General features: G+C 32.6%; 2 protein-coding genes across 2 annotated transcripts in view; one reads left to right on the top strand and one right to left on the bottom strand.

Annotated features, from left to right (window-relative positions):
• Nucleotides 1-7880, top strand: part of Rpb8 (DNA-directed RNA polymerases I, II, and III subunit Rpb8) — a 57041-nt gene extending 49161 nt beyond the window's left edge. Inside the window, exon 4 of the mRNA XM_018545648.1 lies at nucleotides 7649-7880. Coding sequence (XP_018401150.1) covers nucleotides 7649-7766 — 118 coding nt within the window. The 3' untranslated portion in view covers nucleotides 7767-7880. The remainder of the gene's footprint in view (nucleotides 1-7648) is intronic.
• A 1526-nt stretch (nucleotides 7881-9406) lies between these two features.
• Wdr92 (dynein axonemal assembly factor 10) lies at nucleotides 9407-10860 on the bottom strand. The gene is made up of 4 exons (XM_018545580.1): nucleotides 10537-10860; nucleotides 9917-10417; nucleotides 9736-9833; nucleotides 9407-9650 (listed from the first exon to the last, which is right to left on the bottom strand). Exons 1-4 carry the CDS (start codon nucleotides 10801-10803, stop codon nucleotides 9443-9445), a joined length of 1074 nt encoding a protein of 357 aa, XP_018401082.1. The 5' UTR covers nucleotides 10804-10860; the 3' UTR covers nucleotides 9407-9442.
• Between the last annotated feature and the right edge of the window lie 2174 nt (nucleotides 10861-13034).

The raw sequence follows: 13034 nt of genomic DNA on the forward strand, positions 1-13034 counted from the left end.
CCCCCCCCCCTATGGGATAAATGGCAAAAATGCAGGGGTTTGAAAAAGTTACTTTATAATATGGAAAATAAATTATTTTGGACTTCTAATATTTTTTTTATAGTAGTAGATGATACAAAGTTTTTATTTGTATAATTAATTTGCTTTAAACATAGTAAATAATAATTGATAAATTAAGTTTTCGATAGGTGCGGCGTATATACCGAGTTTACCCTATATTCCGAATTACATTTCAATCGATATCAAAACTATCGGATAACGATTTTAATCCGTTAGCTCAATTTTGACCCAACTTTTTTTTTTGTACAGATATTGGATTTGAACATTTATAAGCTACGAATTATATAATGTCAAGATATGTTTCCATATAACCTCCTATAAATATTATTCGTAATGTCGCAGACAGGTTTCATATTTTACGGGAATTTTGGCACGCACATTGGTCAAGGAGCAATGAGACAGTCACGGCACGCGGATTGTATAACGCCTGGTGCGACTGGAAATGTCGAACCGTTTCTACTACGCTTGCTGTTTCTGGCTAGCGCTGCCGCTGCAGTTACTGGCTCATGCTCCTGCTCTAGGCTGAGTTTAGTCGCAAGCAGCTCCTAGTCGTCGCTTAGTCGTTGCTCGTATCGCTCGCGAGTCGCGTGACATTCTCGTACGCGATTTATACTGTAATATCGATCTTGCGCCATTTTTCTCACTCGATTTCCGCGAATCGTGTCTTTGATTGACAAGAGGATTTCGTACGTTTATGTCGGTGTAAAATACTAGTAAGATATCATGAAAAATCTAGATGATCTTCGAATCGTAATTATAAATATATCGCGCCAGTCGTCGTACGTTTTGATTTGGAATTTGTTCTTAAGAGGTTTATAATGTTCTAACTCTTTGGAACAATCTTTATTGGTGCGTCCAACTTTATATTGAACACTGCGGATTGAAGAACGTTTGATCGATTCCGCAAATGTAAATCGATCGATCGTGCGTGCGTGCGTGCGCTATACTTCCCGCGATCGATTTCCATTCCGCGAGAGCGGAGATTTACTTGGCACGATAAATTCCGCGTTCACGGTCCAAGGTCGTGATTGTGTAACGTTATTGCTCTAGAGCAGTTGGACTGTACGTATGTGTACGTTTGTAAATTGCAATTGTCTCTCTTTCCACAACTGCAGGCGATGAAACACGCACGCGACCCATGGAAAGTCGCTGCCGCGAGTGCATTTCTCGTTATGAAACGATCGACGATTTTGGATCTTGCACTTTTTCACGAACGGAGTCATCTCCACTTACGTGCGATTGATTAGAGGAACTTCGCGACTCGATGTTTCGACACGTCCGATTATGCGCGGAAGGTCACGACGCGACGGGATCGGTCAAACGGAATTACCTGCCGCGCTAGGATAATTTTGGATCGCGCGATGCACCTGTTGCGGATTAGGCAAGGTCGCACGAGTACACGATTGTGCAATTCGTTCCGCGTGTCTAAAACGGCCGCCGATCGACTGCATTCGGCAACCGCGAGGCCCCTGCTCGCTCCCCGCGCCCTTCTCTTGCGGATGCAGTTACACCGGTGGTGCCGCAGTTGCCGCTGGTTAATCACGAGGAATAATCGATGTCGACAACGCTGCTGCACTGCGGTTTCGCTCTCTTGACTTCGGCAGAAAACAAGTTTCAAAGTGCATTCGCGATCTATCTTAGACGTCGTTCTTTTTACGCTAATCAATCGCGCTCTGACTCATCGGTCAGAAATCTTTGAAAAATCAATAATACTCTAATAAATTGAATTAACGATTAAAAAATTCCTTCCGAAATCGTGGTGTAATATTGCGCGATTAGTGTATCCGTGATGCACACCGCATGGCTGTCTTGAAACGTTGAAAATAGATAGTAACAGTGCAACAAGATATTTTCTCTCAAAATAGTGTGAGAATTGAAATTAATTCGATATTCCCTGGAAATTCGAGCAAGCGATGTCGTTTTCTGCGATCTAGTGTTTTATTTCTGCGAACAAACACTATTTCCTTCAATTACAAACTGCAGAGCGAGATTGATTCCTTTAGTTTCGCGATCTTGAACATTCATTTAATGCTAATACGAATTCCGGGAAAAATTATGTAAACCAGACAATGTGATTATGCGATGAATCTCAAATCAAAAATTTATTCCGGAAATAACGAACGCTTGTACGTGAATAACATAACAATCTCATGATTCTATCTCTGTGATCTCATATTATTGTGAAAGCCACGTGATCGGGTTAAACAATAATCAATGATAGATAATCGCGTTTGTTTATCGTGGGATACCTTTTTTGATACTAAATCTATCCAAATTGAAAAATAATGTAATCCGAAATTACGAATTCGTTAATTAATTAAAAAAATAAACGTGTTGTTGAATAATTGATGTCGATGAATAATTTTGTGATGATACGGGAAGAGAAGGGATGAGATTAAAATTGCAAGATTTTATATTGAAACATACGCAGTGCCAATGACTGTAAACTATAATTTATATCATCCAGCTCTTTACTTTTGTAAAAAAAATGTAACAAATTATTCGTTTGGATTGGTCAGCGATCGTTATTGAGATCAATTGTCTTGACAGATATATCTCGTAAATGCGAAATATAAATAAATTTGAAATGAGATGTTTCTTTTTTAATTTGAAACTTATTGTATTATACATTGGGTAACTCGCAGTTATGTCCTTGAGACGCACCGGTGGCGTCTATGAAAGGATTAACTGTCTAAAAGCATCGAGAGATGCACCGACTCCGTCAGTGTGCATTAGCGGATCGCGCTCTACGAAGAGACGCGTCTCGACGCCGGAGCGTCGTGGCACCGGGGACAGTGGCTGCTATTATTAGCAACGTCGTCCTCTTCTCGTTTCGCGTTTCGAGAGGAAAATAGCATCAGCTGACATCCTTCTGGACGACATGAGAAAACCTTAACTCTGTGTCGTCGTTTTTATCGTTTCATCTTGACGAAATTCGTGGACAATTTTTGGTTACCTCAATTCATCGAGCATGATGGCAGTGTCAATTATCATTGCTACCAAGTTTTTTTATACCGTGAAATGAAGACATTATAATTATACATCAGAGATAATCGCGTGACTTGAACGTCGTTACATAAGTGTTTACATTTTTAATACTAATACACACACACACACACACACACACACACACACACACACACACAAATTGCGATTAGAGACAAATTTAATATCGCTATTTAATGAGATATTTCTATATTAATATTGCGGTAAAAGAGACATTATAATTTGATTGCAACTTGATACGAGGAAGGATAAATTGAAAAGCAGATAAAGGAGGAGGAAAAGAGGGATAGGCTACGAAGATTAACGAATAAAAAGAGCATGAGAGCGAGCGGAGCGGAAGCGAGCCAATACGAGATTACAGGGCAGTTGGGGCTCGTGCCAGATGCGCGTTTACACGGGCCCTGAATACTGTAAATGCACTATCTGGTACGACATCTCTTCTGTCGCCGCCATCAGTGATCGTGTGACGTCGTCTTTTTAACGTAGATATATATATATATATATATTTGATTAAAAATCGACGTTGATGCCAGACTGCGTGGTATCTTCGTCGCGAACAAAAGAGTGATAATAGAAATGTTACGTACGTCCTCTAGATTATTCCACACTTGGAAAGCTTGGGATAATTATACCGTGCATACCTCGATGTACATTATATATTAATATCTTTGTAAGAATAATATTCTTTTACACAGGAATTTCAGGACTTGTCATATATATAGATATAGTAACGATCTCGGATTCGAGAAAAAGTTTAAATCAGAGATAAGATTCTTGCATTTTTTTAATAGTTTTGGATTCGATTATACATTAATATTTTATAATAAAATTTAATTAAAATTTTGGTTTTAATAAAATGACCGCAAACAACATTAGCGATTTTCAGTGTTTTACAATTTAATTATATTTTTCATCTCTGCTTTAAATATTACTCTTTAAATAATAAATCGATATCATTATGATAGAATTCGTACGAATTATCTTTGTGTAACTCTGTAAGTAGAACATAGAAAATCCATTATTCTTTGTTAAATTTTTCTGTTTAAAGTGCAATTATTACTATTATAATAATTATTACAATTATAACGAATAACAGCGAAATATGCGTTATAATGATAAGAATATTATTTACAAGTATCTCTCTGGACAAAAATATTAATTTAAAATTAATCCACGCATGTATAAAACATCGTGTTATACTTTATAGTATTGTTTTTATTCAGAAATACTATATTTGTCTGAGATAATAATTAATGATGAATAATATTGTAATTGACATTTGTTGCGTAAATTTAACCTTCGGTCGATGAATGCGTAATATGAATTTTCGTACTGAAATCGGTCGGTATGTCGATTTTGTAGAAAAGAATTTTATGAAAAATCTGTTTGAAATGCACAATGTGTATGAGCTGCAATAAATACATCATGCTGAAAAAAAAAAAAACTGTTATTGCCGCTTTTCATCCTGTTCCCTCCTTTTTATTCCGAGATACAATATCTTGTGGAGGAAGGGATGCGCAATTAAGCGAACGAATGCATGCTACATTGATAAATGTTTTTTTTTTAATGCGATACCATCGGCAATGACAGTTCCCTATGAATAAATAGCGTAATGGCGTTCGACCGTTCGTGACGAGGGATTTGTTAATGGAAGAGTGCTTGTTGCAGACTCGTTTCATGTAACAAGGCTTCACATAAACGTAACAATTTATGTGCACATATAAATACGCATTGCTTATGCATAGAATCATATATTGTTGTATCAAATGGCAATAAAAATCATCTGATGCGTTTTTCATTTAATTTCACCAGCGCCTTTATTAGTGATTAATTTATCAATAGAAGTAAATTTTATAATTTTGAAAAGTTCACTTTTTTTTTCTTGTAGTATCCACAGATGAGATATTTGCAGTAAGTAAGAGATATTTGCAGTTTTCAAAATTATTTAATAACGTGTCGAATCATGTTTCTCTTTGTAAATATTATCAATATAAAATTATTAATATAAAACTTTATTAGAATAGATATTAATTTAAAAATAAATTATTTGTTTATAAGTGGAATTTAATAATTTTAGTTGAGAAAACTTGTTTTTTTACTTCATCTATTTCCATTCATTTTATCTGTTATATTTGATCAGTTCGTATATACAAAAGAAGTTAAATCTTTCAGTGAGCTATCAAGTTATTTATAGAAGTAAAATTTTTTTTTAATTACTTGAAAGGAAGAGAAAAGGAGGAAGAGTAAATATTTAATCACAAATATTATTAGAAAAAGAAGTTGTTTTGGATATGAGATGTAAAAATAAAACAGTATGATAAAATATAATAAAGAAATAATACCATTTGAAGCCATACACGGAATGTTATAGTGTGAAATTTGATTTATTCATAATCACAATGTATTTTGTTCCAATTTCGGATTCTTATCAATGCTGATCATATAACCGAATATATGATTAAAATTACTAATAATAACTGCAGTTAACCAACTGAGTGTAGTGTGTCAACGATGTCATTGCATTTCCTGGTACACTGAGCAATATTTTATCGAATTATTTGCGATTACAATATATATAAATTTTGTAACTTACATAATGTCGGAGTACTTTTAAGCTGTTGCTGTGTCGAGCGTTAGATCTGATCTGACGAGACAAACGAAGAAATGCCTCGACAATTATACGATCAGCATTGATAAGGGTTCGAAATTGGATAAGGGATCGAAACGTTATGATTGTGAATCAATCAAATTTCACCTACACTAATATATGTGAACTAACTGTATATGCTCCAATTGGCATTATTTTTGTACTGTATTGATTTACTTCATCGAGTCGAGAATATTTATATTTGATTTATAATGTAAATAAAACAAATAATGATTACTTTAAAAGCATATTTGCGATAACTTTAAGATCTAATAAAAAAGAAATTAAATATCTTAAAAAGTATTACGTCTTTGTCATTTTAAGATATTAATAGACATTTTTACAGATAAATTATTATAATTATTGTTGCATTTGTAATAAGTATATTTGGTTAATAAGTTACTTATTACGAAGATTAGTAATGAATGTACGTATTTTTTAAAATAATAGTTTTTTTACATAAACAAAAAGAGAAAGAGGGGGAGGGGGAGAGTGAAACCAGAATGTAAGTGGAAACTCGAACTTGGCTAAAAATAATTCTTATAGAAGTTGAATGCTTTTTAGAGTCAGAGATTCGACAAAGGCAAGGTCAATCGACAGAGAAATCTTATAAAAAGGTGTGCCGCGAGAATTCCCTTCAGTATTTGCGCACATTTTCCCTCCCTTTTCTCACAAGTCTCGCAAAATTTGCATGCGGAGTTTCGTAAAATGTATTTTTTAAGCTCTATCAAAATGATAATACAATTAAATACATAATCAAAGGTATTTAATGTTGATACGTACTTAAAAATTCTATCACTTTCATAATATTGAAGTTACGTGTTATTTTTTGCGTATGTTTTAAAGTTATGGAATGTTTAATTGCAAAATGTTATAATAATTATGTAAGTAACTTGTCAAGAGATGAAAAAGGTTTAGTGCTATCTTGCTGCAAAAGTCTGCGCAGTCGATAATTTTGACGCTTAATTGCTCTATATGTATAAATTTATGCATTGTGTTTTCAATTATGTCAATTTTTAATCTCAAGTTTGTGTACAAATTGTTTCAGTCATCCGTAAATTATTTGAATACAATGCACTTTTAAATGACTTGTATTATTAAAGAACTAAAACAATATTACACTGTAAGGCCTTGATTTTTGATACATATATGCTATAAGAAGAAAAATAAAATGAGGAAATGACACGAAGAAAATTATCATCAGTCGAGCTGGAAGAGTGGAATATTTGGAGCCACATCGGTTCAACAAATACATCTTTCTTAATCGTTTAAAGGAAGAACTTCTTTTATATAAAGATATCTATATACACACACATACACGTATATAGCGATCGGCATGTTGGCAGTGTGGTTAGCTGGTTGTGTGGTCAATCTATATATCACGACCGCTATCGGCACTGCAATTATGACGGTCGTAAATCTACTGCTACCAGGAGAAGCATTATTGACGATCTTGAAAATTTCTTGGATGTGAGAATTATTTAGAATCGACGGAAATTTAAAATGGCACCAGAAGAAGAGTTGATACTATTCTTCATAATAATCTAAAGTTAAAATTGTTATTTAAAAATCTTGTTTTTAACTGTGTACTTAGTGAGAAATGACAATGAAATCGATATCGAATCGATTTCAATTCAACATCGATTTGATGATTTCGACGTCGTATCGACTTCGAATTGATATCAATTTCATTGTCATTTCGAACTAGGTATTCACTCAATACATCAGGTCAGCGTTAGAACCCAAACAGGAAAACAAGCCGTATAAATATAAGTTTAATTTTAGGCATATTTAATAATATTAAATTATAATATTAAATCGTATCTGAACAAAATCATACAGTATGCATCAAGTGCCGAAGGTGATTGGCATATTACGAATATTTATATAGGACAATGTAAACTTGTATTGACCAGTTTTTTATTTTATTTCCAGATCAGCTTATGTATCTTTTGGAGGTCTGCTGATGAGATTACAAGGTGATGCGAACAATCTACACGGCTTCGAGATAGATCAACATATGTACCTGCTAATGAAGAAACTAGCATTTTGATATTTTCATCAATATTTTTCAATATTTATTATTTGTAAAATTTTTCAATAAATGTATCTATTAGTGAAAAAACTTGCATTTTTTATGTTCTAATATGTAATATTAATACACCAGTTGCGCTGATCTGACTTATTGTGTTTATATTAAATTTTCTTTTATTTAAATATTTACAGAACAGAGCTCATATACAATGATTGAATGTTGTAACAACGAGTTATATATACATGTATATTAAATAAGCTTACTACTGCCAAGATTACCATTAGAAAATTAAAGAAAATACAAATATTTTTTATATTGGAATCTTATTCTTTATTTACCGATCCCTTGGTACCTCTATCATCGTTTGCTAAAAAAAATGGGGAGCAGTAATAATATAATTTAATGGAATAATAATTCTTAAATGGAAAGTTGTTTCAAGTTATTAATTGAGAATTATTTTTGAGTAAAATTATTTAATACTGTTTTGATGTTTAATTAAGAATCAAGATTTCTAAGAATTGATCTTTCCATGTATTAAAGATTAAATCGCGTCGATTATATACACACAGTTGGGATTATACAGGAAAAGCAATGCAAATCTTGGATGTTGACCAAACCGTCGCAAAGTGCATCACCAAATGCGCCATCAAGAAACAAAAATAGGAACCAGGTATTGCATATACTTCTCTATTTGTTCACGTGTTCATACATATACGCTCCTGCAAATACACATATGTATTCCGCTATTTAATTAGCCAACCGACACTTATACACTCCCAGAATAGCGATCCATTCCTGTGATACGATTCATCTTTTTTAACTTTCGGTGGATACATTTTGTGCTGAGCAAATTAAACAAACCACACATACATACGAAAGGTACGAAATCTTCCCTTGAAAATATCCGCAGTACTATATTAATTATGTTACAACACGAAATAGAAAATAATATGCTTTATAAAAAAAATGAATTTTTATAAAAAAGATTAAAAAGAAAAACGTTTTAAATAAAAACAGATTGTGATGTAAATTATATATAATTATTTCAATTAAACTTTTTTCCTAATTGGCGCAATCAAAGTGATGGAACAAGATAATATTCAGGTTCGTATTGGACATAAAGGGCGCGAATCTAACAGCATAAATATATATCGCGATGAACGAGCGAGGAGAGATAGACTTGGCGACGCGACGTCTAATTTATGTAATTAAAGTCGAGGTATTCCTGACCTTGCGTGCGCGGTTGCAATGCTGTGCCCTCGCGCGTTGTCGTTGGAATGGAGGTGCAAGCGACAGCGCGTGGGTTGAACGCATCTCAAATGGCGGACGTCGCTCGCGATATTGCGTAACATTCACGTTTGTGCGCAAGATGGCCGGTGCTTAATAAGGGTCCGATCCTAAATAGATTGGCCCAATGACATATAAATTCGTTCTCGTCTGCCCACCATTGCATAACGTACCTTGCAGTTGGCGAATGAAAAATCGATGTCTCGAATTCAATCTTGTTAGATCAAGATGCCATTTAACGAACGAATTCAAAAAGTGCATTATTCCTATTACTTGACTAGTTTACCATAAAAAGTTGTTTATAAAACAAAAACTCTTTATTTACTAGTTATCTTAAGCGTACAACTTTTTGTTTCCACTGGTATGTGGTGGTAGGCTTATTTACATGTACTTTCTCCATTGTTTAATCAATACGTATTTAGTTTCGTAGTGATAATAACGCGTAAGCATTGATCAAACGATGTGCAAACAGCGAGTCCCTGCTTATCCGGACTCCAATCCAAAGAACTAATAGGTTGCGATGAAAGCGTACAATTCTGCAGCAAATTGATGTTGCCCATAACTCCTTGCTCGATACCGTCAGCATCCGCAATTTTTCTTTTCTCTGGATAATCACTGCAAAACGGTAAACAATGAATTTTCAAGCATTTTTACAGAAGATAATGTATTTGTGTAATTATAAAAACGTAAACATATTTACTATTTCCAAAGACAAATTGTTCCTCCACCGCCACATGTCGCGAATAATTCACGATTCTGCGGCAAATGCTTAACCAGCCATATCGTTGATTTGTGTGCCTAAAATCATAAACATCCGACAGATTATAAATACATAGAAATCACAGAGAAAGATAAATATTAATTTTTATTTGAAATAATACCTTTTCAACAAGATAAGCAAAACCTTTTTTAGGATGCTGAGTCCTCAAGTCAAAGAGATAAAATTTGGATTCTAACGTAGTAGCAACTAGCTTATTCATAGGAATGTCTTTCCTATCGAATTCAAGACCGCAAACTCCATTTTTCAAGTTACTTTCCCATCTCACTGACATAGCTCTTAAGTCGAACATTTTAACATCTCCATTATCATATCCCGCTGCTACTACTCTTTCTTTGGAGTTGTAAGAATTGCCAAATCCAACTGACCAACAGTCCCGTCGACTTTCTCCTTCCTTAGGTTCCATAACAGCAACTGGTCGATTCTTCTGTCTAGGATCCCATACTTTTACACTTCCATCTCTAGATCCAGTTACTAATTCTGGTGCTCCACATCCTATACTAGTACCTGCTACTCCGTCAATGGCATTTATAATCTGTGTATGAGCGTTAGCCGAATAAACTGGTACCGAAGGATCTTCTAAATTATAAATATTTAATTTACCCTGTAAAATTAACCATCATGATTTATGAATTAATTGGATGTCGCAATTAAAATCTTCCTAAACATAAACATTGAACATAGCAGATTTTGTATTTGTTACATTGTTAGAATAAAGGAAACCTTGAAATCACCAGTAGCTAAGTATCTATCACGAAGGCTGGATGCTTTGAATGTTCCACACTTTATCTGATTAGATCTTTCTATATTCTTGATAAGCTTTAATTCGCCACTGGATAGCTCATAAATTTGTATAATGCCGGTACCACGAGGCCGAGAGCCCATAACCACGAATTTTGCGCTGCATGGTATCCACTTTGCATCAAACAGCGAATAATCTACTGATTTCTCAATGTGGCAAATTATCTGCGGCTTTGATAGTTTATCCATATTGGCGAAGGTATTCTCTCCGACTTTAATACCGTCACAAAAATTGTTCCGACTTTGACAGCCTTTAGACTCTTTACACAAGTACTCGTAAACAAACTCGTACGCCATCTAGAAATTGCTGTTTTAATCAAAAAGATGTTATTAGCTAGTGCCTCTATGTGCAAATCATAGTACTAATTTCATGATTTATTTTGAATTTTCATAGAGCATGTATATAATATATTGAAAACTTAATATAATACTCGATTTTTATTAAAATCTATGATTTTAATGTTATTGTCCGAATTTAATTATCAATAGAGATAATAATATACAGTTTTATCTCTGTACACGCAGTTATTATCTCTATTGAAAAAATAAAAAAAAATATGCATACTTATTTATGCAGCATTTATAGTGCATTTGATATAATAAAAAATTATAATTAAATATTTGTTATATTGCAAATTTATATCAATTGTCGATAATATTATCGTTCTTCAATTATCATTGAAACCTCGGAGAGCCCTAATTTATTTGCAGATGATAACGAAAATTTGCTTCGGGCTGGCCGTCCTAAAGCTGCCTCAATTACCAAATAATTTTTATTTGTATAACAATTACTTATTTAAAATATTTATTTAAGGGGATGCTGAAGTGGTCAAATTATTGACATTACAATCGTATAAAAATTTCCTTTTATAGGATTAAAGTAAACACAACATTAGAGGAGATGTGCAGTGAACTTTATACTAAAATTGAAAAAAATTATAAATTTACTTAATTTATATGTATATGTATATGATTATTATTAATTTATATGTATATGGGGCATTCCATCCCAAGTGTGCCACTCGAAAACTTTTGGATTTTTGATTTGGCTGAAATTTTGATATATTATAGTATCCATCACAAAAAGCTACCATAATTTTTTTCGAATTTTTTTATCAATATTGTCATGAGATATAAATCTTTTTCAAAATTTGCAATTTTCAAATGCCTATAACTTTGCGAAAAATAATCCAAATAAAACGTTTTTTTTTTTAATTGTGTTTTTTCTCTAGTTTAAAATAAAAATATCAAGAAAAAGTTTCAAAATTGTTTCTTAATTTTTTTTTAATTTAATGTAAAAAAATTATTAATTTTTTAAAGTATGACATGTTTAATTTAAATTGTGTTTTTTCTCTAGTTTAAAATAAAAATATCAAGAAAAAGTTTCAAAATTGTTTTTTAATTTTTTTTTAATTTAATGTAAAAAAATTATTAATTTTTTAAAGTATGACATGTTTAATTTTTTTAAAAAAATTCTCATAAAAACTTAGATTTATTTGATAAGATGATTTGAAAAGATGATAAGAGGAAATGTGAATTTAATCCGCATGCAGTAGATTTTCTCAAATATTACTTCAGCAAATTAAGAGTATGATTAATTTAAAAAACACAATTAAGATATTTTTTTTAATTCATAACATAATTTTTTTGATGGATTTTTGATGGTATTGAATCACAGCATTATATAATAGTTTAATGATTTTCTGTTCTTTGCAAAGCAGTTTGATACATTACTAAATTACTTCGGATTTATTTATATTTATTATTTTGATTAGCCTTATCGTAATGAAATAATTTTTCTACTTAAATTTTTTTATATGTGAAGAGTAGCAGGCTAATAACTTTAAATCTTTTGCTTAACGATATTGTATTATCCTTAAGCTATCCATTATTAAATAATATGTAGTAAATATATTACAATAATGATACATGTAAAGTGTGTAATTTTTTTTGCAGGTAAACACGTTGATGAAATCATATAGTCAGTATATGAATAATTTAAGTTTAACTGGGAAAGCTCTGGAAGTGTTAAACCTTGATATGAAAACTAAACGATATTGTAACAAGATGACTCTTACAGAGGATATACCATTTCTTCAAGAGTGTGCTTTTATACAACATAAAAGAGCTTAGAAAATATCTAGATGATGTGAAAGCAAAAGAAGAGCAAGAATTTAATGAACTTAAAGTATGAAGTGCTTTATAATCGTTATTAAATTTCGTTTTTAGGCAAAAAAGACATTACTTGAATGTCAATATTGTTATGATGATAAATGTATGCCATCCAAGTGTTCCATGTGAGGATGGTCACATATTTTGCAATTCATGCATTAACAAGAGCACAGACGTGGTATTAGCAGATTGGCAACACGCGCGTTGATTGCTTGTTGCAGTGTGGTCGCGAATTTTCTTTATCTGTA

The sequence above is a fragment of the Cyphomyrmex costatus genome, unplaced genomic scaffold (assembly GCF_001594065.2).
Source record: "Cyphomyrmex costatus isolate MS0001 unplaced genomic scaffold, Ccosl1.0 scaffold5, whole genome shotgun sequence".
Classification (NCBI taxonomy): Eukaryota; Metazoa; Arthropoda; class Insecta; order Hymenoptera; family Formicidae; genus Cyphomyrmex; species Cyphomyrmex costatus.